Below are 27,595 nucleotides of genomic sequence, written 5' to 3'. Positions count from 1 at the left end.
TTTCCGCCCCGAGAGGGCGGGCACTAGGGATTAAATGCCAACGCCGCGAAGTTTGAATAAACTAGTCTCGAAATGACTTACTAACTGCGTGTCGTTGTCTCTAGCTCTGTATGTAGTACATCGCTACAATAGGGTAGTTAATATTAAGAGTCAAAATTGGCATTGTGCATGTTATGATTTTACAGAACATTATTAATAGCTTAAAACTGAATTACCAAGTGGTCTATAAGATCACCTGGAAATTGGATATCTGTAGGTAGGTATTAGAATCTTAACAGGGTATGATTGTAAGCTTTAGTTTTACTCCTTTTCCAGATGTACAGTGACGGCAAATTTGCATTACCTGTTCAATTTCTTTCCCGCAGCAAATCTGAAGGTACGGGAACTTGATGCCATTTCAGACACCCCTTCTACCACGCCATCAACTACCAACGGATATGATCAGTGTGGTACACCTCAGACTAATGGAGGAACAAAAACTCATGAGTTTGTTTCCAAGACGGTATTTCTAATTTCTACCTCATTCAACTTAATTTTTACGTATTGACATTTTTGGTTAATTTTCTTTGCTGTGCAGGAGCTGTTGACTTCAGTTTATTTTTTTTTTACACAAGGATGTTTTTATTAAGATATCTTAAAATTATAGATAGATACTTTATTGATCACAAAGGAGATTCGTGTCACAGTAGCATTACAAGTGCACAGATATATAAGTATTAGAAGAGAAATAAGAGTAAAATATACAAGTATTAGGGAAGTAGAAAGAATAAGAAAGTTACCACAAACAGCCTAACGGGGGGGGGGGGGGGGGGGGGGGTCATCACTTCCCCGGCTATAGCTTGATTCATCATAGAGCGCCTCTTTTCAGCCAAGGTGGCATGCAGAGGGTGAGAAACATTGTTCAGAATTGCCAGGATTTTCCACAGGGTCCTTTGTTCTACCACAGCCTCCAGTGTGTCCAGTTTGAGTCCTGTAACAGAGCCAGCCTTTCTAATCAGTTTATTGAGCCTGTTGGCATCACCCATGTTAATGCCATTGCCCCAGCACACCACTGTATAGAAGTTTGTACTGGTGACAACGGGCTGATAGAACATGTGAAGGAGAAGCCTGCATACTCTAAAGGACCTCGGTCTCCTCATGAAGTAGAGGTGACTGGCCCTTGTACACAGCCTCTGTGTTGGTGCTCCACTCAAATCTGTCATCCAGGTGCACCCCAGGTACTTGTAGTTCCTCACCATCAATAGTAACAGGGAACAATGCAGACTTTGTCTTCCTAAAGTCCATCACCATCTCTTTTATCTTACTGATTTTTGAGCTGCAGATGATTCAGCTTGTACCATTTGACAAAGTCCTCCACCAGGACCCTGTATTCAACCTCCCATCCTCCCTTTATATACCCAACCATTGCTGAGTCACCAGAGAATTTCTGCAAATGACGTGACTCAGTGTTGTACCTAAAATCCAAGGTATACAGGGTAAACGGGAAGGGAGCCAATGCAGTCTCCTGTTGCCCAGTGCTGTTTATAGCCAATTCTGACACACAACTCTGAAACCACACACCCTGTGGTCTGCCAGTCTGTTAGTCTATTATCCAGGATACAATGGAAGTGCCAATCTGTATTGAACAGAGCTTTTCCCCAACAATGAGGGCTGTATGGTATTGAAGGCACTTCAGAAATTTTAAAAAAAAACGTAATCCTCACAGTACTTCCCTGCTTATCCAAATGGAAGTAGGTACTGTTCAGCAGGTAGATGACAGCAATGTGCTCCTGGTTGGCAAACTGGAGGATTGAGGGCTGATCTGACCAGGGGTCAGAGGTGAGCTGGGTCCAGCGCCTCTAGGGTCTTCATGTTGTGTGAGGTCAGGGCCACTGAATGACCGCCTTTTGGTTGGCCCTTCCTGGGTACTGGGACCACACATGATGTTTTCCACGCAGTCAGGACCCTTTTCAGGCTGAAACTCAGATTGAAAATGTGCTGGAGAACTCCACATGGCTGCTCAGCACACTCCTTCAGGACCCTGGGGTTCACACCATCTGGTCCCAGTGCTCTGCCGTGTCTGAGTTTCCCCAGAGCCCTTCTCACCTGCTCAGAGGTGAAGGAGAGTCCACGATGACCGGGGAGTTGATGGGATGTGGGGGCTGGGGGAGGTGAAGATCGGGTCAATAGCAGTTGGTATGTGCAGGGCAAGGAAGGGATGTAGACAGATGTTTTGTTCATCCATAAGTTGAATTGGAGGGGAGGGAGTGGTGGCATTGGTGCTGGGGGAGCACTGAGTACCTCTGCACCTGGACAGGTGTGCTGAGGGGAGTACGAACAGGAGGGCAATTGTCAAGCCTATTGAAGAATTGGTTTAACTCATTAGCCCATTCACAGCTGCATTCTGAGGCTCCACAGCCAGGCTGATTGAAGCCAGTGATGTTCTTCATGCCTCTCCACACCTCCCATTGTTACTCTGCCCAAGCTTGTTCTCCAGCTCTCTCCTGTATTCCTTTTTAGCCACCTTGATCTTCTCCTTTAGCTCCCTCTGCACATGTTTCAATTTCTCCCTGTCTCCTGATCTTAAAGGCTCTTTATCTGATCGAGAAGAGCCTTTAGATCACTGGTTGATCCATGGTGTGTTGATAGGGAAGCAGTGAAGAGTCCTTGATGGTATCATACAAGTTGAAGAAAGTATCTATCCTTAAGTAACTTCCTAGATGAGAGCAGTGTTTCCATTTCCAATTTCTTTAGGCCTAATTTACAATAGCACAGATTCTACATTATCACAGGCCTTTACCCAAGTTTCTTCGACGAGGCCACTTGGAGGCATTTGTGGTCAGTCTGGGTTAAGTCTCCCATGATATAGCAATACAGATTAAAATGGGCATGCATTTATGTGGTACAGTGATATATACTGTCCCATGCCCTTTCCAGCACTGCAGTGTTCTGAGTGCCAACCTGTTTCTCTATTTCTGTAGGTGATCAAGCCTGGGTCATGCGTTCCTTGTGGAAAAAGGGTCAAGTTTGGGAAGTTGGCCTTGAAATGTCGAGACTGCAGAGTTATATCTCACCCAGAGTGCAGAGATCGCTGTCCACTCCCCTGCATCCCAACCATGGCAGGAACACCTGTAAAAATTGGAGAGGTGAGATTTATGATGGTCTAGATTTCAACCAAAATGCACAATTTGAAGTCAAAATGTACAATAGGATAAATTGTCTCCGCCGCCAACTTACTTCAGTTGGCTTCAGGATTCGTTTTCGAACGTCTCAATTTGGACCTCCTGAGGATCCCAGGTACTCGCATTTAATTGATTCTGCCTCCCGTTGTTTCTCCCATCGAGCTCTGAGGGTGACACTCTCCTGGTATCCCTATCCAAGTCCCTTCAAGATCTTCAAGGTCCCTGCTCCACCGTTAGCAGGCATGAACTTCGAATCACTGCCCCGGCCGTCGATCTTGGCTGCCCCACCAACCCAGGGCATATTCAAAACCCGGACTCCAGCACCATCAATGCTGGTTCCAATGACCATGGACACCTTCAAAGCAATTGTACAGTCTCCAACTGCAACTCCAGCCTTGAACTCCAGGCCGGGTCTTCACGTGCTGTGATTGTGACTCCCGTCTCCCCTTCCCCCACCCACCACTCTGTAATCCCCTCTCCCTCAGATCCAATTGTCGGCTCCTGGACCCTCAGAGGCTCCACCTTCCTCTCGCCCCAACCCTCCCCTCTCCACCAACACCACCAGCCTCCCTCCCCCTCTCTGATCCCAGCTCTCATCCTTGCTGGGTCTTTGCCATTCCCTTCGACCTTCAACTCTCTGAGGGAGAGCGCTCTGTCCTCAGTAAGGGCCTCACCTTTGTCCCCCTTCGCCCACACCTCAGCAAGTTCCGCATATGCCATGACGCAGAACTCTTCTTCTGCCAGCTCTGTCTCCGAGCTTACTACTTTGGCAAGGACTCTCCCACCCCCACCGATGACCCCTTCTCCTGTCTTCAACCCTCTTCCTCTTCATGGACACCCCACTCTGGTCTTCTGCCTGCTCTGGATCTCTTTATTGCTAACTGCCAACGGGACATCAACTGTCTTGACTTCACCACACGTTGTTCCAATTCCAACCTCACTCCTTCCGAACGCTCTGCTCTCCAGTCCCTCCACACCAATCCCAACCTTGCTATAAAACCCACTGATAAGGGGGGGCGTTGTAGTCTGGCGTACTGGCTGAGGCACAGCGACAACTCGTTGATACCTCCTCTTATTTACCCCTCGATCATGACCCCACTAAGGAGCACCAGGCCATTGTCTCCCACACCATCACCAATGTTATCAGCTCTGGGGATCTCCCATCCACTGCCACCTACCTCATAGCTCCCACACCCCGCACTTAACGTTTCTACCTCCTACCCAAGATCCACAAACCTGCCTGTCCAAGTAGACCCATTGTCTCAGCTTGCTGCTGCCCCACCGAACTCATTTCTGCATACCTCAAAACTGTTTTATTCCGCCCCCCCCATTCATTCCCTTCCCACCTATGTTCGTGACACTTCTCACGCTTAGAATTTTTTCAATGGTTTTAAGTTCCCTGGCCCCCCACTGCCTTATTTTCTCCATGGATGTCCAGTCCCGATATACCTCCAATCCCCACCAGGAAGTTCTCAAAGCTCTCCGCTTCTTTTTGGATTCCAGACCTAACCAATTCCCCTCTACCACCACTCTCCTCCGTCTAGCAGAATTAATCATTACTCTCAATAATTTCTCCTTTGGCTCCTCCCACTTCCTCCGAACCAAGGGTGTAGCCATGGGCACCCATATGGGTCCCAGTTATGCCTGCCTTTTTGTTGGCTTTGTGGAACAGTCCATGTTCCAACTCTATACGGGTATCCGTCTCCCTCTTTTCCTTCGCTACATCGACGACTGCATTGGCGCTGTCTCCTGCACGCATGCTGAGTTTGTTGACTTCATTAACTTTGCCTCCAACTTTCACCCTGCCTTCGAATTTACCTGGTCTGTTTCCGACACCTCCCTCCCCTTTCTTGATCTTTCTGTCTCTATCTCTGGAGATGGCCAGATATACTGATATCTACTATAAGCCTATGGACTCTCACAGCTACCTGGACTATTCCTCTTCCCACCCTGTCTCTTTCAAAAATGCCATCCCCTTCTCACAATTCCTCAGTCTCCGCCGCATCTGTTCTCAGGATGAGGCTTTTCATTCCAGGATGAAGGAGACGTCTTCCTTTTTTAAAGAAAGGGGCTTTCATTCCTCCAACTCTGCTCTCAAATGCATCTCTGCCATTTCACGCACATCTGCTCTCACCCCATCCTCCCGCCACCCCACTAGGGATAGGGTTCCCCTTGTCCTCACCTACCACCCCACCAGCCTCTGGGTCCAACATATAATTTTCCATAACTTCCGCCACCTCCAACGGGATCCCACCACCCAGCACATCTTTCCCTCTCTTCCCCCCCCCCCCCCACTTCTGCTTTCCGTGGGGAACGCTCCCTACGTGACTCCCTTGTCCAGTCATTCTCTCCCCCCAATCCCTTCCCATCGATCTCCCTCCCAGCACTTATCCTTGTAAGCAGAATAAATGCTACACCAGCCCTTAGACTTCCTCACCACCATTCAGGGCCCCAGACAGTCCTTCCAGGTGAGGTGACATTTTGCCTGTGAGTCGGCTGGTGTGGTATACTGCATCCGGTGCTCCCGGTGTGGCCTTTTATATATTGGTGAGACCCAACGCAGACTGGGAGATCGTTTTGCTGAACACCTATGCTCTGTCTGCCAGAGAAAGCAGGATCTCCCAGTGGCCACACATTTTAATTCCACGTCCCATTCCCATTCTGATATGTCTATCCATGGCCTCCCTTACTGTCAAGATGAAGCCATACTCGGGTTGGAGGTACAAAACCTTGTATTCCGTCTGGGTAGCCTCCAACCTGATGGCATGAACATTGATTTCTCTAACTTCCATTAATGCCCCCCTCCCCTTCTTACCCCATCCCTTATTTATTATTGTTCCCCCCCCTTTTTTCTTTTCTTTTTTTTCTCTCTGTCCCTCTCACAATCACTTTTTGCCTGTTCTCCATCTCCCTCTGGTGCTCCTCTCCCCCTTTCTTTCTCCCTCGGCCTCCCGTCCCATGATCCTTTCCCTTCTCCAGCTCTGTATCACTTTTGCCAATCAAATTTCCAACTCTTAGCTTCATCACTCCCCCTCCTGTCGTCTTCTATCATTTTGGATCTCCCCCTCCCCCTCCCACTTTGAAATCTCTTTCAGTTAGTCCTGGCGAAGAGTCTCAGCCCGAAACGTCGACTGTACTTCCTATAGATGCTGCCTGGCCTGCTGCGTTCCACCCGCATTTTGTGTGTGTTGCCTGAATTTCCAGCATCTGCAGATTTCCTCGTGTTAAATTTGTATAGAACCCATTTTGTCCAACTTAGTCTCAATACAAAGATGAACAGCAATTTGCAATATAGTGGTTATTAAATGTTCCGCTCTGTTTTCATTATGGTAAATGTGGCTCAATAATACAAATTTTCAGGCCATTTTGAAAGGTTATACGTTGAATTTGTGTTGCTTTTAGGGAGTGTTGGCTGATTACATCTCTCAAACATCACCTATGATCCCTTCTATTGTGGTACTTTGTGTCAAGGAAATTGAGCAGAGAGGCTTGTCTGAGGTAAGATTACTTTTTATTTGCAAAGATTTCTGTATTTCTCTAGCTTAATTTTATTATACAGGTATTAAATTTCCAAAGCACTTGTATGCAAGACTTGTTTTTAAGATTGAAGAATTCAAGCTCTGAGTGATGTACAAATCAGAGTAGCAAAAGACCAGGTAATTTTGTTAGAAGAGTTCCTCCAGACCTGTTACTTGAGCCCCTTCAGCAAATTGTCTCACATTTTGCATCAATCAGACTTTGGAAATTGGACGAAGCTGCAAGCCAAGCCCATGGACAGCATATTGTAATGGGCTGCCACCTTGAAGGGGCATACTGCTCAACTGATGAGCAGTTGGCACTTTTCAAAGCTACACTGCCTGCATCACAGGCTTGTAGAATGCCAGGGCTGCTCACTCCATTTGAGACTATTAACAATCTGTTAAATCTGACTGTTAGTTGGGCCATATGTCAGATCATTGCATCATTTGAAAGGTGTGTTAAAGATTTCCAAGAAATATTTAGTTTGAACTTGTGATGCATTAAGTTTCAATATAAGGTTCATATAATTGTTATCTCCTACAGAGTGGTCTATACAGAATCTCTGGGTGTGATCGCACAGTGAAAGAACTGAAGGAGAAGTTCCTGAGAGGGAAGAATTTGCCCCTACTCAGTAAAGTGGATGACATTCATGCTGTCTGTGGGCTTCTGAAGGACTTTCTAAGGAATTTGAAGGAGCCCCTTATCACTTTCAGACTGTATACAGCATTTGTGAAGGCAGCAGGTTAGTAGATCTTTAGTTACAGTGTTGAGAATTGAACAACCTTGTATTGAATACTGTATAGATTTCCCTCGGTATAGATAGTGAACAATCCGACTGTTATGCATTTCAAAGATGTGTACTGGATGTTCCAATACACATTGGAAGCTTTTTCTTGCTATCGCTGCTGGTGAGAGGGTCTGGCCCCTTATTGATTCCTTAATAATTATAGTTATCTAAACTGAGGAAAACAAATTGGTAAATCCAAAGAAATGAGGCTTCTATTCCAAACAGCTTCCTGGGTTGGAAGTCTAGTCGATAGTGTCAAATCTTGCTTATGGTAACTTGCATGGCTCAAATTAGTCTTGACCCTTTTGGATCAGCATAGGGACACCAACCAGTCGAGTTCCTGACGTTGCTGCGAAGCATCTCTGTGTGGTGCCTTCTGTGTGTCAGGTGGCTAGATCATGTTTTGTCATGGGGGAGAGGTGTGTTGAACAGCCTTTCACAGGTTACCCAAACATTAGCTTCCACTTCTGAGATCACACTCCAGAAGAGGAGATAAGACATAACTGACAGTGATGACTGATTGGAGTGGGATGGATGAGAAAATGAATGCAAAATTTCCATTTCTAGATTTTTAAAAGTCATATTAGGTTTCTGTTTAGTTGAAATCATGCCATTAAAACAACACCTTTTTTCATTTAACATTGGGTATGAGAATGTTAGATTAGAAAGTAGTTGCTCATTTTCTTGAAGCTTATCTCTTGACACTTTTTCCTACTATCTAGGCATTTGCTTCAAATATCTTAAGTATGCTTTTAAAGCAGCCTTGCTCATTATATTCAGGGAAACACATGATTATTGGGTTGAGTCAATGCAGTGTCCTCTGAATGCATGGCCTTTATATACTTTCCAATCAGCTGATTAGCTGTCATTTCAGAAACAGTTGTGATGTGGGGAGGAAATATCATTGCTGATTGGCTGTGTGGCGAACTTTGTGCACTGTCGTCTAGACTTTTCAGAATCAGGTTTAGTATCACTGGCATGTGAAATGAAATTTGTTAATTTAGCAGCAGCAGTTCAATGCAATACATAATCTAGCAGAAAAATAATAAATAAACAAGGAAATCAATTACGTATATTGAATAGACTAAATGTGCAAAAACAGAAATACTGGTTGTTTTTTTAAAAGCAAGGTAGTGTCCAAAGCTTCAATGTCCATTTAGGAATCGGATGGCAGAGGGGAAGAAGCTGTTCCTGAATCTCTGAGTGTGTATCTTCAGGCTTCTGCATCTCCTACCTGATGGTAACAGTGAGAAAAGGGCATGCCCTGTGTGCTGGAGGTCCCTAATAATGGACACTGCCTTTCTGAGACACCACTCCCTGAAGATGTCCTGGGTACTTTGTAGGCTAGAACCCGAGATGGAGCTGACTAGATTTACAACCTTCTGCAGCTTCTTTCAGTCCTGTGCAGTAGCCCCTCCATTCCAGACAGTGATGCAGCCTGTCAGAACGCTCTCCACGGTACAACTATAGAAGTTTTTGAGTGTATTTGTTGACATGCCAAATCGCTTCAAACTCCAAATAAAGTATAGCTGCTGTCTTGCCTTCTTTATAACTACATCAATATGCTAGAACCAGGTTAGACCCTCAGAGATCTTGACACCCAGGAACTTGAAACTGCTCACTCTCTCCACGTCTGATCCCTCTATGAGGATTGGTATGTGTTCCTTCGTTTTACCCTTCCTGAAGTCCACAATCAGCTCTTTCATCTTTCTGACGTTGAGTGCCAGGTTGGTGCTGCGGCACCACTCCACTAGTTGGCATATCTCACTCCTGTACGTCCCCTCATCACCATTGGCTTTTGCCCGCATTGGCTCATAAATAGGGTTGAGGTCTATGTTTACAGAATTGTTCGTGGAAATGTGGAAGTTGAATCCGGATAAAGTCACTCAGAGACCGTATAAGTACAAACTCTTTATTCAAAGCCTCCGGGGCAGTTCAGTTAGTGGCTCAAACAGGAACAGGCAGTGACTGTTTCTGCTCGGTTCCACCAACTAACTGCTAGTTCCCCCTACAGAATAGATATAGTTGTTCAGATACCCCCACACAAAACAGGCTGGAGCCAGACTTATCTATGTGCATGACAGTACCGAGAGGCAAATTACAGTATAGGTAGAATGGCTCACATACACCAAACAGGCTGGAGCGGTCTTATCTATGTGCACGACTGCACAAGGAGACGGGACCATGAAACACTGTCTAACTCCAAGAAGAAATATGGCTCAGCATTTCTGTTGATCATCAGCAGTTTCTTACAGAAAAACAGGCTGCTATTGTTTAACTGACTGTGTTAACCTTTTACATATTTTATCAGAAAACCATACTTCCAGAAATTATCTTGCATGCTGTGTGTTCACTTGCACCATAACTTTCACTGATGCCCAGTCAAATTTGTGCCCCTCTTGATCATCGTGGGTAGAGACTAGGGAGAATTGGTCACGCATCATGAATGCCAGTTGATGTTCATGGATCCTTGTGGATAGTTTTCTTACAGTTTGGCCGGCGTAATACTTGCTCGCAGTCCCCGCAGTGGATTTTGTAGACCGCATTGGTCTTGTTTAATATAATAGTGTATTAAGAACACATTCAGAGGATACACCACATTCAACAACGCACTGATGGTGTCTCCTCACATAGTGATGAAACGTTTGCAAGTAAATTGCTAAGATCGTAGAACAACTCAATGCAACAAACAACCACCTGAGTTGCACGTTTTCTGAACTATTTCCAAACACGTGATTATTTGGCCCACTTAACATTTTATCCTAAATGATGATGTGGTACATCATTGTGCTTCTCTTCTTTTGAAGGGGTGACGGGTTGAAATTATGCAATATAGATTGAAACTGCATGTGTTCTGTCTTGGGAGTTGTAAATGTAATTCATTTCTCTAACAGAAGTTTGATAGCTTTGACTGACCTATGCCCAAAAGTTATTTCACCAATGTTATCTCATCCTACAGAAATCCCTGATGAAGATAATAGCATTGCAGCAATGTACCAGACAATTAGTGAGCTGCCACAGCCCAACAGGGATACTTTGGCATTTCTGATAATTCACCTGCAAAGGTATGTTTGGGCTTGAGATCTGTTCAGGACATTGACTCCGGGTTTTTGCCTTAGCTTGCCAGTAAGTGGGTGGATTACTAAAGTGTTGTAGGTCAGAATCCTGATCATCAGGTGTGTCTAATTCTCATTTTGGTCATATATATTTTTCCCTCTTTATTCCTCTTTTGCTATGGTAAATGGTACCATCTGTTTGGGAGCAAGTCTAGTTTCCAAGTGTTCTGGTTTCTTGCTTTCATGGACTTGGAATTAAGTGCAGAACCAACCTGCTTTTAGTATTAAGCAAACAAGAGCTAGCCAAGCTCACTTAAATGCAGCCAGCACTTAAAATCTAAAATCCACAAAGTAAATCAATTGGACTCCTGGTGTCCTTTTTCAGTTGGGTATTGTGATTGTGGATGGAGGTCGGTAGTTACAAACCTATTTGCTTCGTAGTTCTGGGCAACTTGTCCAAGTAGTTTGTAATTTTGAATTTTTTTTGTCTCTTGGAACTTCAGTAGTGCTTGTTTAGATTAAGATTTGCATTTCTTTATCATATATACATCGAAACATGGTGAAATGCGTTGTTTGCATTAACAACCAACACACCTAAGGATGTGCTGGGAGCAGCCCACAAGTGTTACCCACTTTCTGATGCCAACATAGCATGCCCACAATGTTGGGCAGAACAACACAGAACACAACAACCATCAAAAGAAGTCCCTTTTCTCTTTCTCATCTCCCTCCCATCCACACATGGACAGGCCTCTGGGCCTCCTGGCTTCAGTCATAGGGCTACTTTCAACCTCCAACTGGGCTTCAATCTTTGGTTCAACCCCCAGACCAGCCAACGGACTGGCTCTCATGCCTTGTCCTCACAGACATGTGCTGCTCTTAGACAGCCTGACAACTATAGAGAGCTTCAAAGTGCTCTGAATTGTGGATTTGATATTTTTAAAGCACTTTAACTTTTTCCTTAATGACTACTTAATTTTAAGAAGGTTTCATTTTAAAAAAGCAGAATTTCATTAGATCATAACTAGCTAAGTGTTTCTAGAAAGTAGCCAAATTTTAAGTTCACATTTGATTGAAGATCCAATCTCTTTTTCTCTTTTAGAGTAGCTGATAGTCCAAACTGCAAGATGAACATAGCCAACCTTGCCAAGGTCTTTGGCCCAACAATTGTTGGTTTCTCGACGCCTGATCCATCTCCTGTGTCAATACTGCAGGAAACCAAGCAACAACCAAAGGTACCGTAAATTGTCACGAACTTTAACAAAAGTTGAGAAAGAAAGAAGTAAATGGGTTATCTAGTCTTTGAATTTGGTTCTTCGCCCAAAGCTTCTTGTGAGCTGAATTTGAAATTCTTTGTGTCTACTGCAATCTCTCCAACACCTTATAACTTAGTCATCGAAAGCACAGACTGAAAGGGATTCTGGTTCTTCCTGTTGGAAATCTATTTGACGTTGCCACTTTGTACATTGTGTTACACGCAACATTCTTGGGAGTAGTAATGATCTTTATCATCCTTGTTGGGAACGTTAGCCATTTTGCAATGGGCTAATGGGGTATTACTCAAACTCAATCTTTTGACCAGGATGCAGTTTTATGCTATTGATAATTATTCATTGCCACAAAGTTTGCAAGTAAAATGATACCAAGCAGACACTTTTGTGCATCTATTTAAGAACTTGGCTAATCAAAAACATTTTTTTTACCCCCATGGTTAGGTGGTTGAGCGTCTGCTATCTTTGCCAATGGAGTACTGGAGCCAGTTTACAGTGGTGGAACAGGGGAATGTGCATCCAAATCACATAATTGAAAATTCCAATGCTTATAGCACTCCTGAAGTAAAAGGTACCATTTAATGTTTACTTTGATTGATAGATTGGTTTTCTGCTCTGTGTGTGTATATCTTATGGTTGAAATTACTTACTGAATATTTAACTGGATATAAATGATCTCCTGGCACAATTCAAAGATCATGCCATGGTCAACATAGTTTGAAGATGTTACACTCACAAAAATGTCTGGGCTGTTCACCAATATCGGGGACTTGCGTATAAAGTGGCAAGTCTGACAAGCTTAACATGTTGCCAGCTTAGTCTGAGTTTTTATGTTACGATTGGCATCTGGCAGCAAGCTACAAGTCAAAATCTTTTAAATGCATTTTTGTTTACTGCCAATTAAATGATCATTAGTTACTTGGTAAATATGATTTCTTCAGTATTAAAGAAAAATCTATAAATTTTGCATTGCTTCTCTTCTAAAGATAAGGTCCAGAGATGCACTAGTTTATTTTAATAATTAGAAGAGCCAAGACATCTCTGGGAGCAAACTATCTACTGATATTGTTTATAAACCTACTGACTCAGTTATCTTAGTATATTTCTCCTCATCCTGTTATTGTAAAACTGCTATTCATTTTTTTTCTCTTTGTTTCTCCATTTCCACTGTATCAGTTCTCAGGATAAGGCTTTCCATTCTGGAACATCTGAGGTGTTCTCCTTCAAAGATCAGGGTTTCCTTTTCATCACCATCAATGCTGCTCTCACCCACATATCTTCCATTTCCTGCATATCTACCCTCGTCCCATCCTCCTCCCGCCATAACAAGGATGGGATGAGGACAGATGTGTGGGAAATGGAAGATATGTGGGTGAAGGCCTTAACTACCACCCCACAAGCTTCTGTAACCAGCATTTTGTTCACTATAATTTCTGCCATCTCCAACAGGATTCTACCACTAAGCACATCTTTCCCTTCTCCCTCCAACCCCCCACCCCATTTTCACTTTCTGTAAAGAGCACAGAGCATCCTGTTGCCCCCCCTCACTGGACCCCCTGCAGTTTGCGTATTGTCCCAACCGCTCAACAGACGATACCATTGCCATGACCTTCCACCTGGACAAAAAAGACACATATGTTTGAATGCTGTTCATAGACTTCCGTTCAGCATTCAACACAATCATTCCTCAGCACTTGATTGGAAAGCTGAAACTGCTCCCTCTGCAACTGGATCCTAGACTTCCTGACTGGGAGACCTGTCAGTCTGGATCGGGAACAGCATCTCCAACACCATCACACTGAGTACGGGGGGACCCCCAAGGGCTGTGTGCTCAGTCCACTGCTGTTCACTCTGCTGACCCATGACTGTGCAGCAATACACAGCTCGAATCATATCAAGTTCGCCGATGACACGACTGTGGTGAGTCTCATCAGCAAGAACGACGAGTCAGCATACAGAGAGGAGGTGCAGCAGCTAACAGACTGGTGCAGAGCCAACAACCTATCTCTGAATGTGAACAAAACAAGAGATGGTTGTTGACTTCAGGAGAGCACGGAGTGACCACTCTCCGCTGAACATTGATAACTCCTCTGTTGAGATTGTTAAAAGCACCAAATTTCTTAGGGTTCACCTGGTGGAGAATGTCACCTGGTCCCTCAGCACCAGCTCCATAGCCAAGAAAGCCCAGCAGCGTCTCTACTTTCTGCGAAGGCTGAGAAAAGCCCATCTTCCACCCCCCCCCCCCCCCCCATCCTCACCACATTCTACAGAGGATGTATGGAGAGCATCCTGAGCAGCTGTATCACTGCCTGGTTTGGGAATTGCACTGTCTCGGATCGCAAGACCCTGCAGCGGATAGTGAGGTCAGCTGAGAAGATCATCGGGGTCTCTCTTCCCTCCATTACAGACATTTACACCACATGCTGCACCCGCAAAGCTAACAGCATTGTGAAGGACCCCACGTACCCCTCACGCAAACTCTTCTCCCTCCTGCCATCTGGTAAAAGGTACCGAAGCATTCGGACTCTCACAACCAGACTGTGCAACAGTTTCTTCCCCCAAGCCATCGGACTCCTCAATACCCAGAGTCTAGACTGACATCTACATCATTTATTATTATATTGAAATTTGTCCTCTACTGTGCCTATTGTCTTGTTGTTATTAATTAATTATTGTACTGCCTTGCACTGTTTTGTGCACTTTATGTAGTCCTGGAGGAACGTTGTTTCGTTTTCACTATGTACTGTACCAGCAAGTTATGGTCGCAATGACAATAAAAGCGACTTGACTTGACTCATCCACTCATCCTTCCCCACTGATCTCCCTCCTGACACTTATCTCTGTAAGCATGACAAGTGTTACTCTTTTCTCTCTCTCTCTTTCCCCCCCCCCCCCCCCCCCCAAAACCACCATTCAGGTCCCCAAACAGTCCTTCCAGGTGAGGCAGCACTTCATCTGAGAGTCTGTCAGGTTCATTTACAGTATCTAGTGCAGCTTGCTGTAATCGGTGAGATCTGACATAGATTAAGGGACTGCTTCGTTGAGCACTTTTGCTCTGCTGCAAAATGTGGGATTTCCTGGTGGCCACCCATTTCAACTTGACCTGCCACTCCTATTTTGACATGTTGGTTCATAGCCTCCTCCACTGCCGTGATGAATCCGCACTCAGGTTGGAGGAGCGACACCTCATTTCTGTCTGGGTAGCCTCTAACATGATGACACAAACAACAATTTTTCTAACTTTCAACATTCATCCTTCATTCTTATTACATTACACATTCTGGTTTCCTCTTTATCCTACTCCTCTCTTCACCTGCTGATCACCTTCATTGGTGCCCTTCCCCCTTCTCTTTCTAACATAGTCCAACATCCTCTCCTATTAGATTCCTTCTCAAGCCCTTTATCTCTTCCATTTATCCCTCTCCACTTCTTAATTCATCTTCCTTTGCCCTCAGTTGGTCTCACCTATCACCTGCCATCTTGTAGTCCTTCCCCTCCCCCCTGCCACCTTCTGACTTCTGCCCACTGTCTTTCCTGTCCTTAAGAAGGGTCTTGGCCTTGAATGTCAACTGTTTATTCCTCTTCACTATGCCATCTGACATGCTGAGTTCCACCAGTTTCTGCAGAATCTTTTGTGTTTATAAAGTGAAAAACTTTGGCAGAAAGAACACAAGGAGTGCTACTGAAGAGTATGTTGGGACAGCAGGGGTACGTGTACATAAATCCTTCAAAGTACAAGATCCAGTTAAGGAAGTGATTAGTAAAGCAAATAGAATTGTTGGATTTGTAAAGAAAGCTTTTGGAGTGGTTTACGGTCTGGTATTCACTACCTGGGATCCTGAGGAGAATGGTGTAATGGAATTGGCAGGATAGGTTGACCAGTAGCCAGCATAGACACTGTGTATGTTTTTATGCTGTATTTAATGTACTTTTATTTTGTAATGAGTGTAAATACATTGTAGGGTGTATCATATTCTAATTTGTATGTAATCTTAAGTTAATTGTGTTGGTAATTAAAGGTGGTGTGTCCTAGTGCTGAATAAAAAGGAGCTCATTGCCCGTCAGTGAGGGGGAGATAAGGGGCTGTCAGGGATTCACGTTCGACGCGCAATGAGCACAGACATGATATTGTTTACTTATAGATATTTTGAGTAGCTGTGAATTCTTAACTACAAGAGGCCACTGCAGAATTTTAACATGGAGAACAAGTCTTGGTTATCATTCCTAAATTTTGCCCTCTGCCTACTTCATTTGAACTATTCTGGCTCATTTTGTCATAAAGTTGATACACAGGTAAATTAACTAATGAAATCATTGCAATAAATGCAAAAATACAAGTTGGCAAGCACTTTAATATCAGAATCAAGTTTATTATAACTGTCTTGTGTGAAATTTGTTTTCTGGCAGCAGTATATTGCAAAGACATAAATTATAAATTTCAAAATAGTGCAAGAAAAAAGGAATAACAGTCATGGACCATTCAGAAATCTGATGGAGTTCTCTGCACTTCTTGGCTCTGCACTCCCTAGTAGTCTGCCCAGATCAATAGCTAATCCTCTTGTTAGACACACTTTGCGTATATGGGCTCAGTTCAGGAAATGCTATGGTTTCCAGGGGTTTTCCGTTTCCAGCCCTGTCGCACATAATCACCTTTTTTTACCTACTACGTACGATTCAGCATTCCATGTTTGGTATAGGAAGGGCATTAGACATTTTGAAGATCTTTTCATTGATAATCGCTTCGCCTCTTTTCAGCAGCTCTCTGTTAAGTTCAATCTGCCTAACGCTCATTTTTTCAGATATCTCCAAATCCGACACTTTATTGCTCCTTTAATTCCTAACTTTCCTGAAATGCCTGCGAAAAATGCTATGGACCTATTTCTTTCCATTAATCCACTAGGTAAAGGTTTAATATCAATTATCCGAGATAAACTAGCAGCCTTACGACGGGCCCCTGTGGATAAAATTAAAATGGCCTGGGAGCAGGATTTAAATATCTCCTTATCCGAGGAGAGCTGGGACTCAGTTCTCAAATCGGTTAACTCAACCTCTCTTTGTGCTCGCCATTGCCTTTTACAGTTTAAGATTGTTCATAGAGCCCATATGTCTAAATCTAAACTACCTCGATTCTACCCTGGCATTAGTCCGCTCTGTGATAAATGCAAGAGGGGCGTGGCCTCTCTCATCCATATGTACTGGTTCTGTCCTAGCTTGGAGAAATTCTGGAAAGATGTCTTCACTACATTATCGTGTATTCTGAATCAGCACCTAGAACCAAACCCCTTAATTGCTCTGTTCGGTTTTTGGGGCGAGACAGATTTATGTCTGGGTCCGACCAAATGTCGAAAACTATCCTTTGCCTCTCTCCTGGCTAGACGCTTGATCCTCCTTAGATGGAGAGATGTTGCCCCGCCCACCCATGCGCAATGGCTTAACGACATTATGGCCTGCTTGGACCTCGAAAAAATTCATTATTCAGTTCTTAATTCGGATCTAAAGTTCCATAAGGTCTGGGGACCTTTTATCGAGTACTTTCATAACCTTCCTCTTGACTAGGGTCCTTTTTTTTTCTTGTTTTTTCTCTTCTTTTCGGTCCCTTGCTTTCAGCTCCCTTTTTTTTTCTGGTAGTAGGCATTATTATCCTCTGTTGCTAAGTGTATTCACAGTCTGGGAGTTTGACTGTCCTGACTTATACTCTCTATACTGTGTTGTGGTCGGTCTGGAGTTGTTTTTTTCTTGTGTTGTGGGGCTTGGGGAGGATACTAAGCTTAACTGTCTTTAATTTAGGTGCTTTTTTGTTAAATTCTCTTCCTTTGTAGCATATTGTTATTGTATGCTTAATCTTGCACTGTATTAATGTTCCTCATTGGGATTTGGGGGTTTTAATTTGTAAAATGTTTCGAAAAACTAATAAAAAAATTTAATTAAAAAAAAAAAAGAAATCTGATGGAGGGGAAGAAGCTGTTCCAAAATCATTTTGGATCTTCAGGCTCTTGTACTACCTCCCCAACGATAATAACTAGAAATGGGCATGTCCAGTGATGAAGCTGGCTCAGTCTGTAGCCTCTTGTGATGCTGTGCACTGGAGTCTCCATACCAGGCTGTGATGTACTCGGTTAGAATGCTCTCCAGTGTACATCTATAGAAACTTGCAAGAATCTTTGGTAACCTACAGAATCTCTTCAAACTCCAACAAAGTAGAGCCATTGGTTTGCTGCCTTCACGATTGCATGAATACGTTGGGCCCAGGATAGATCTTCTGATACGTTGACGTCCAGTAACTACACACACTTTCCATAGCTGACCCTTCAATGAGGACTGATATGTGTTCTCCCAACTTCCACTTCCTGAAGTTCAGTATCAATTCCCTGGTGTTGCTGATGTTGAGTGCAAGGTTGTTGCGATGCCACTCAACCAGCTGATTTTTAAATTTTTTTTCCAATGACAGTGGAGTCAGCTGCGAATTTGTAAATTACTTTAGTGCTGTGCTTAGCTGCAGAGTTATGAATGTAGAGGGAGCAAAGCAGGAGGCTTAGTACATGTTTGAGGTGTTCCTGTATTGATGGTCAGTGAGAAGATCTGCACTGACTGGCCTCCCAATAAAGACAGTCAAGGATCCAGTTGCAGAGAGGTACAGAGTAAATTACTAGTAATTTATCTGTAAATAGGGTAACTACCAATGTGTAAATGACTCTGCAAGTGTCTGATAAAGCTGTATCTTTCGCTTGGTTTATTAAAGATGAGAAATATGACTTTATACTATTTTAAGTCTCTTACAGTAACTGATGTAAAGTCCAAATGTACTCTGATTTTCATTGTTGAGAGAAGGCAAGAACAATAATTAGGAGAAAAGTGTTTGCATTTTAATGTAGTTCTAATTAGGCAGTTACAGGCTTTTATTAATTTCATAAAAACTCACCTGGAATAGCCTCAACAATGCATGAGATAGCGCAAGTGCTGGTCCAGAAGCAAGAAGTGTTAGCCTGTGATATGTTGTTACATAGATCAAAAACTGCAGATATTCCAGACAAAGCTCTTCCAAAATACAGATTGAACCTGCTGATGGAGCTGGCCCAGGGTATAAAGGTTACTTGTGAGCAGATCTTGGTTTTAATGAAACCCAAGATGATCAAAATTCCAAGGAAAGGTAATTTTTAAAAAAATCTTAAATCCATTCAAGCTTCTGCTGACAGTCATCACATTGGGGTCTCATTTTTGCTTGCATCTCCTAATTTAGATTTTCCTTCCTTAGTAAGCATGCTTGGACCACTAACCACCCCCGAGCACCAAATGGTTGGCAAGACTCCTTCATCCAGCTCTTTATCAGCACGAGTCAAATCCAGTCTTACCAAGACCACTCCCAAGTAAGTACTTTCTACACTCCTACATTTTGGAATTCACTGTGAGGAGTGATAATTGGAATATGCTATTTTTTTTGTGATGTGCCAGCTTTTATTTCGGTCACTTCTAGGGTTGTCGTTGACTTACAATCCATTATCAGTGCCTCCTAATGATTTGCAATGCCCCGATATAGCATGTTCTCCCTTGAGTACTTGGCATGTATTTGCTCATGAGCTTCTCTCTTGACCTATTTTTCTCTGCTTCTCATATGAACTTCTGAGTGACATTTGGTTACACTTGGTGAACTGAAATTGGGAATATTGTGGGCACAAAACTGCCCCTTTCTCTTTATGAAGAATATAATATGTATCTGCAGAATACCATTCATAGGTCAAATATGGCATATTCTGAATGGTAGACTAATTAAAATTTAGTTGATTAGTCCATGCAAGTACCTAACAATGTATGTCTTGCCATAAGGTAAAATGGTGCAATCTTGTGCTTCAGTTTCTCAAATTACAATGATGGTTGTTTTTCTGGTATCTCCTGTTAACAAACAGTTGACAATTTTCTTCACTACCCCAACCCAAAAAGCGTGACAGGATGGGTAACTGGTTCTGGCAAAGTGGCACAATGTGATCAACCTTCAGAAGTTATCCATTTCTTCCCCCTCTCCCTCACCTTTCGGATAAAGTTCCTTACTCTGAGTGAGCCTGTCTTCTCAATTCATACAGCAAATTCAATCACTGCTCCAGAAATTTATTTGCTAAAAGCCAAAGATGAGTAAAAGATCCTGATAAGTCTTTTTTTTTATAAGAAGAATGTTAAAAATTAATTCCATGCTCTGAATTGCTGACTTGGAGCATTTACAGGCAGTCCCCAGGTTACAGAAGGGTTCTGTTCCTGAGAAATGTCCATAAGCCAATTTCTTTAAATCAGATACATCTATATTGCTATCCATATTGTATAGCGCTACATATGCTTGCAATAATTTCATTTTGTTGAATAACCACTGGTCATAAAGGAACAAGTACTGGACACAGTCATCATATCACTAGTTTGAAGATGTGGAAATCTGAATTTATATACACTTTAAAACATAAGTAACATCATTCATAACCATGTAATTAGGGCTGACCTGAAATTCTGAACATGACCAATGATTTTGTATGTATACTTAGTAAAGTACTGCAAGTCTTGATGTTCTTTTAAGGGAATTAAAAGCTCTGATCCACAAAGCTGTTATCAGATTTCATTGTTGTGTGTGTGTGTGTTTGTTTATTTATTTATTTAAACTTGCAAAACAGTTGTTTTGTTGCCAGAAGTCTTCCCTTCCCAGATTAATGTTTTTCTTTTTTTTTCTTGCAGGTTTGGAAGCAAAAGCAAATCAGCTATCAACTTCAATCGAACTGGAACCTTTTTTGCATCTCCAACGTAAAAATAATTGAAAATTAATTAATATATCTCAAAGTTCCTAGGACCATCACATTAACCAATTCTGTGTTAACTGCTGTTTTTATTATCAGCTACATAATACAACTATTTTAATATGATAGAATATACTTTCCATATGGCTTTAAATATAGTTGATGTTGTTAATGGTGGTACTTTGTTTAAAAATGCTGAGACTATTTTTAAATGGCTACAATGTTCCTAAAACCATTGCTAACCAATATTGTGTCGGTAGAAACTAACACTAATAGGTGAGGAAAAAAGCTTGTTTCTCAGTCTAAGGCTTTGAGAGCTGTTAAATGCAGGATGGGAGATACTTACAGCTAAATCAAAAGATTAATCCAGGAGATAATGCTGCTGCCTCTATATTGCCTTAAGGGCAACACAAATATACTTGTGATAGGTAGTAATATGCTTCTATAATGTGGTAGTAATATTGTGCTGAATTATTGAATACATTCAATGCCTAAGTAGAATTTTTTGACCAAAAGTTAAAGCACATTGTCTCTGAATTATGCAGACACGATTCTAGATTATGTTGCAATATTTATCAAGATTTTATACAGCATGTAAATACCTTTTCCTTGTATTTTAAATTTTTTTTGGTTATTTGAATTATGGCAATTATAAAATGGCCTGCATCAAAGATTTCCTGTCCTCCTTGAAATTTGCCTTACCAATACCGTAACATAATTTTGTCATCAAGCGTATTTCTTGAGCTGTGGTAAAACATGTTCTTGGAAACTTGAAGAGCCAATCATGTTAACTAATGAAAGTTAAGTCTCTGAATTGCTCGTAACCAATTGAGAATGTCGGTGGAAGATCATTGCTGATTCATTGATGAATGGTAAAATTGAATGCATTCTTAAATGGTAAAGTGTGCTTTGTATGTAGTTTTCACTATCATGTTATGCCCCAATATTTCAAGAGTTTCAGTTTTAATTACAACAGTGAAGAACTCTTGTGTTTGCTTTTTTTCATCTATTGTGGAATCACTTCATTCTGTGAAATTTGTTTTCTACTCATCCTCAAGTAATTGAACTAAATAGTCTGAAGTTGCTTTATTTTGATAAATTGTGACACAGAGCAATGCACTTTCACAATGCTATCATGTGCTATTCTGAAGTATTTTGTGTGTACAAGTGCTTACAGGGAATTGTTGATAAATCAACATTGGGTCGTGTGCCCAAATCCACTTCATTGAGTATTGATCTGCCCTTCAGAAGACTTCACATTATTCTGCAAAACTCTTCCAAATGCTGTTGATGCTCCATGCCATCTGCTTCTCATCATTGGCTAACCCTGTCAACATAACCTTTTTTTTTCCTCCATCAATACTCATCTGGCTGACCCTTAAAAGCATCTGATTTCCTCCAGCCATTCCAGCAATCCAGTGGGAGAAGTATCGTCCTGACCTACATATTTCCAGTATTTTGCATTTGGTTTTTTTTTCAACTCGTGTTAAGTAGTATTTGGCAATAATGTCTCCTTTTATTGTGGAACTTCCGCATTAGTGGAAGTAGTTACCCCATTAAGCTTAAGCTGCTTTGTGATCTTAAAAACTCCCATCAGATATTCGTTCCAACCTCAAACCAGCATCCTTTTCGAGTGAAGGGCTCCATGTTCTACTTTTCCTGCTAGTTAAAGCCACTTTGTTCTGGTATCCTTGTGCAATGCACACCTGATGAAGGGTCTCTGCTCAAAACACTGTTTATTTCCATCCATTGATGCTGCCTGACTTGCTCTGCTCTTCCAGCATCTGCAGTACCTCCTGTGTCTCTGGTATCCTTGTACTATTTTGTAACTTTCCTAGTCTCATTTGGACATTCCATACAGACAATTTTCATGTGGCTTACCCCAGATAGTGCCCCTCAGAAGTAAGTATTTTGTTACATTCCTTCTTAACTGATGAACTACTATTGACTTGGAGATCTCCAACAAAAGATCTGTTGTTGATCTCCCTGCGTTTTTCTCCTTCCTTCAGTATATTGGAGTAGATAAGCATTTGAATATTTTGTGAAACAATAAAAACATATTGGAATGCTTTATGCTGTCTTTTTAGTATCTGGGGGCAGTCTCTCAAGATAGATACATTTCTATTGATCCTTTCCCAGGTTTTTATATTTAATCTGATCTGAACATTGGGCTATGTGCTGAACCTTGCACATAGTTCATAATTCATCCAGTTGCAAAAATCATTCTCAACCTGTAGGTACTGAAATAACATTAAAATGGTTAAGTATCACTTAGCAAAAATGTAGGATACAAGGAAGAGTGCTGTAAATGTTCTGATTTACAATGGTATTGCAATGACACTGATCAGACCACATCATTACTGCAAACCATTTTAGTGGCACAATAAATGGCCTTAAGAGAGTTAATTTCTGTTACATCAATTAGAAGTACTGGAGTCATAAAACATAACATCTTTGTTGGCTCTCTGGTCCAGCTTGGGGAAAATTTAAATGCTGTCTGATCATTCTGTAATCATTGTAAAGGTACTGAGTGTGGAATCGTATCCAAGAATCCACTATTGCTCCTCTAGCATTAGCAACTGGTTACTCCACTATTTTATGATCTTTATTCAAAGATTTCTGCCATGTTGAAGCCCTCCAACTTGTATTAAAACCTTGCATTCTTAAACATTTGGTCACTGAACAGAATTGAAAATAAATCCTGTCTTGATTTGGTAATGTAATTACAGAAGTTAGTTCCACTAACATAGGTCTTGCAACTTACCGGTAAGTGAAACTGAACAAAATATGTGTAATTTTAACTAAATGCTGATTCATTTCAGAAATGTTAAAAGTTTGTAACAGCAGCCTTTTAACGTCAACCTGGTTCTGATTTAATCATGGAATTAAATGGCCTTAGTCTTGGGTGTCATATAGAAAAAGATGGAATTTATCAAAGTGGCTTAAAGGCCATTTTCATTGATTATAAGTTCTATGCTGGAGGGGTAATTGCACCACACAAAAGTAAGAGAATCAATTAATACTGACTGATATAAATTATTTTAACAACAGACAAAGGTATTAGGTGACAAAACTTTCTTGTTTCACTGTATTACAGAGCCTGGATTTCATCTTCCGAAAGGTTGCTGTTTCAGCTGGAGAGCTCTGATGTGATCATGCTTTCTAATTCCTCCCCAAGACTGAACAAGCGGGAGTTTCGCTACTCACTGCTATCACCTCTCCACTCCCCCCCCCCCCCCCCAAGTAATGGTAACTGCAAGAGGCAATAAATGTTATCACTGAGTGATAAATATCACTTATCAATGTTATAATGCCACTCCTCCCCCTTTAATCCCTCCTGCTCTGTCACGTTTAAAACATCAGCACCCAGGAAATTTGAGCTGCCAATCCTGCCCCTCCTGCAACCAAATCTCACTATGGCTACAATATCATAATTTCACATGCTGACCTGTGCCCTGAGTTCACCTAACTTTCTTACAGCACTCCTTGCATTGAAATATTTGCAGCTTCAAACATTAGACCCACCATGCTCAACTTTTTGATTACTGACTTTGTATGTTGGCTTAACAACATGTCTCCGCAACCTCTCCACTGTCTGTTCTGGCGCTCTGCTTCCCATCCCCCTGCAACTCTGGTATAAACCTCCCTACAATCATTGTGGCTCATTGCATAAATGCTCCTTTTTAAATGTTTCCTTCCTCGAGGAGATCTTTAGAAAGTATGATCCATCCTTAGCTTTCAACTCTCCCTGTCTTAAAATTGATGTACTGCTATATTGTTAACTTGCCCCAAGGCCACCCATGTGTTTTAACTTCCATCTCATTTGTTTCAAATTCATTTTCTCTATGGACTTAATCAGTGCCTTGATGATTAAAATAATTATCTCTCTCTCTCTCTCTCAAACAAGAGAAACTCTGCAGATGCTGGAAATCCGAGCAACACACACAAAATGCTTGAGGAACTCAGCAGGCCAGGCAGCTTCTGTGGAAAAAAGTACAATTGGTGTTTCAGGCCGAGACCCTTCGGCAGGACAGGTTTCTTCTCTCTTCCTTTCTCATTAACCACTTCATAACCAATGGTGCAAGTCTGGCGCCTGTTCTTTGATGCCAATTTACCATGCTTGTTTGCTCACTCACAATCACTGCTGTATCCCACTGTCACGCCACATGCAACATCTCTTGTAAGTCGAACTTTGGCTTTCCGGAGGGCTTCATGAGAGAATACAAAGAGTCTCTGTCTCTCTGGGTTTGTCTCTCCATGCTTCAGGCAGTGGTCAGTAGTTCTCTTAAAATGTTCACAGACAACAACACAGATTTCCCCAAGGGAACGTACCTGTTTGTTACAACGTCTTTCCTAACTTAAACTTTGAAACCAAACTATTATTGACACACATCTCATTTATCCTTTCAGAACAATATTGAAAATAATGTTCCATTTCAAAGTTTAAAGTAAATTTATTAGCAAAGTACATATATGCAACCATGGAGCAGTGACAGGAGCTACAGGGAGGTAGATGCCCCAAGGCTACAGGAGACAGAAATAGGTGACTTGTCAGGAGAGGGAAGAGAAAGCATCAGATAGTGGAGGGCACCCCTGTGATTGTACCTCCCAACAATAATTACTCCATTTTGAGTATAGTTGGTGGGGAACGAGCTACTGTACCTGGGGGAAGCAACAGTGGCCTTGCCTCTGGCCCTGTAGCTCAGAAGGGTAGGGAACTGAAGAAGATGGCAGCAGTAATAGGGGACTCTATAGTTAAGAGGACAGACAGACGATTCTGTGGAGATGAAAAGGAAAGTTTACCTCTCAGGTCCAGGGTCCGTGATGTTTCTGAATGCCATTTTGAAAAGGGAGGGTGAGCAGCCAAAAGTCATAGTACATATTGGTACCAATGACATAGGTAGGAAAAAGAGAGAAGGTCCTGAAGAAAGAATACAGGGAATTAGGAAGGAAGCCGAGAAGCAGGACCTCAAGGGTAGTTATCTCAGGTTTGATGTCTGTGCCATTGACAGTGAGGATAGGAATAGAATGAGGCGGCAGATAAATGTGTGGTTGAAGAATTGGAGCAGGAGGCAGGGATTCAGATTCTGGACAATTGGGACCTCTTCTGGGGCATAAGGGACTTGAATCCGAGGGGTACCAATATACTTGCAGGCAGATTTACTAGAGCTGTTGAAGATGGTTTAAACTAATATGGCAGGAGGATGTGAACCAATATGATAGAGCTGAGGATGAAACAGCAGGTTTACAAGTAAATGATGGATGTAACATGAATATAAGGAAGGACAAGCCAATGACTGGGTACAAACGCAGACAGAGCAAAGAGGTAAATTGTACCACAGAGGCACAATTCAAAAGGGCAAAGAATCCAGGAATAAGGTGCTGTATTTAAATGTGTGTAGCATTTGGAATAAGATGGATGAACTCATGGCACAGTTAGAGGTTGGTTGGTTATGACATTGTGGGCATCACTGAGTCGTGGCTGAAAGTAAGGCATAGTTGAGAGCTTAACATCAAAGGATATACTTTGTTTTGGAAGAACAGGATGGAAGGCATTGACAGTGGCATGGCTCTGTTGGTAAGTGGTGACATAGTGTCAGAGAATGTGGGTAGAGTTAAGAATTGGCGAGGATAAAAGAAACCATTATGGGAATTATATATAGGCCTCCAAATAGTAGACAGGATGTGGGATTGAGATTGCAAAGGGAGCTGGAAAAGTGTAATAAGAGCAATGACACAATTGTAATAGGGGACTTCAATATGCAAAGGGATTGGGAAAATCAAGTTGGTGTCAGTTTGCAAGAGAGGGAATATTTCAGTATCAGTGGAATAAGGGGAATAACAGAGGCATGAGAGAGGAGCTTGCCCAGTGGATTGGACGAGGATACTGGCGGGTATGACAGCAGAGCAGAGATGGCTGAACTTTCTGGGGATAGTTCACAAGGTACAGAACAGATAGGTCCCACAGAAGAATAGGTTCTCAAATGGCAGGGGTAAGTAGCTGTGGCTGATAAGGGAGGTTAAGGACTGCATAAAAGCCAAGGAAAGGACTTATAAGGTTGCAAAATTGAGTGGGAAATTGTATGATTGGGAAGCTTTTAAAATCCAACAAAAGGCAATTTAAAAAGCTATTAGAAGGGAAGAGATGAAATATGAGGGCAAACTAGCCAAAAATATAAAGCAGGATACCAAAAGTTTTTTCAGTTATTTAAAGAGTAAAAGGGAGGTTAAGATTAGTATTGGACCACTGGAAAATGAAGCTGGTGAGGTAGTTATGGGGAACAAAGAAATGGCAGATGAACTTAATGGGTACTTTGCATCTAGCTTCACTGTGGAAGATACTAGCACTGTGCCAGAGGTCTGTGAGAGTCGGGGAGCAGAGTGAGTGCCATTTGCGTTACAGGAAAGTGACTGGCATGGATAGAGGAATGAATGACAGACACGAGGTAGCGAGTGGGATTAAAGGGGGCCTTTTCTGGTCGGCTACCAGTGACTAATGGTATTCCTGAAGGCTCAGTATTGGGACCGCTAGTTTACACATTGTTTATCAATGATTTGGATAATGGAATTGATGGCTTTGTGGTAATGTTTGTGGATGATACAAAGATAGGTGGAGGGGTAGGTAGTGCCGAGGAAGCAAAGCAATTGCAGCAGGACTTAGGCAAATTGGAAGAATGGGCAAAAATGTGGCAGACAGAATACAGTGTTGGGAAATGTACGATAATGCATTTTGGTAAAAGGAACAATAGTGTAGACTATTATCTAAATGGGGAGAAGGTTCAAACATCAGAGATGCAGAGGGGCTTAGGAGTCCTCGTACAAGACTCCCAGAAGGTTAATTTACAGGTTGAGTCTGTGGTAAAGAATGCAAATGCAATGTTGGCATTCATTTCAAAGGGAATAGAATATAAAGAGCAAACAGATCATGCTGACCTTTATAAGACACTGGTCAGGCCACACTTGGAGTATCGTTAACAATTTTGAGTCCATATCTCAGAAAAGATGTGTTGTCATTGGAGAGAGTCCAGAGGAG

General features: G+C 42.2%; 1 protein-coding gene across 2 annotated transcripts in view; it reads left to right on the top strand.

Moving 5' to 3' along the window:
* Positions 1-22,633, top strand: part of racgap1 (Rac GTPase activating protein 1) — a 56,573-nt gene extending 33,940 nt beyond the window's left edge. For both annotated transcript variants that reach the window (XM_073071026.1, XM_073071024.1), the window contains exons 9-17: positions 366-502; positions 2,961-3,125; positions 6,564-6,659; positions 7,224-7,422; positions 10,427-10,532; positions 11,626-11,758; positions 12,239-12,365; positions 19,047-19,158; positions 20,504-22,633. In XM_073071026.1, the coding sequence (XP_072927127.1) occupies positions 366-502; positions 2,961-3,125; positions 6,564-6,659; positions 7,224-7,422; positions 10,427-10,532; positions 11,626-11,758; positions 12,239-12,365; positions 19,047-19,158; positions 20,504-20,573 (1,145 nt within the window). In that variant the 3' untranslated portion in view covers positions 20,574-22,633. The remainder of the gene's footprint in view (positions 1-365; positions 503-2,960; positions 3,126-6,563; positions 6,660-7,223; positions 7,423-10,426; positions 10,533-11,625; positions 11,759-12,238; positions 12,366-19,046; positions 19,159-20,503) is intronic.
* Positions 22,634-27,595: the final 4,962 nt, after the last annotated feature.

Source organism: Hemitrygon akajei, chromosome 18 (genome assembly GCF_048418815.1).
Source record: "Hemitrygon akajei chromosome 18, sHemAka1.3, whole genome shotgun sequence".
Lineage (NCBI taxonomy): Eukaryota > Metazoa > Chordata > Chondrichthyes > Myliobatiformes > Dasyatidae > Hemitrygon > Hemitrygon akajei.
Note: the sequence above shows the minus strand (reverse complement) of the source record. Positions and strands in the feature narration are given on the sequence as shown.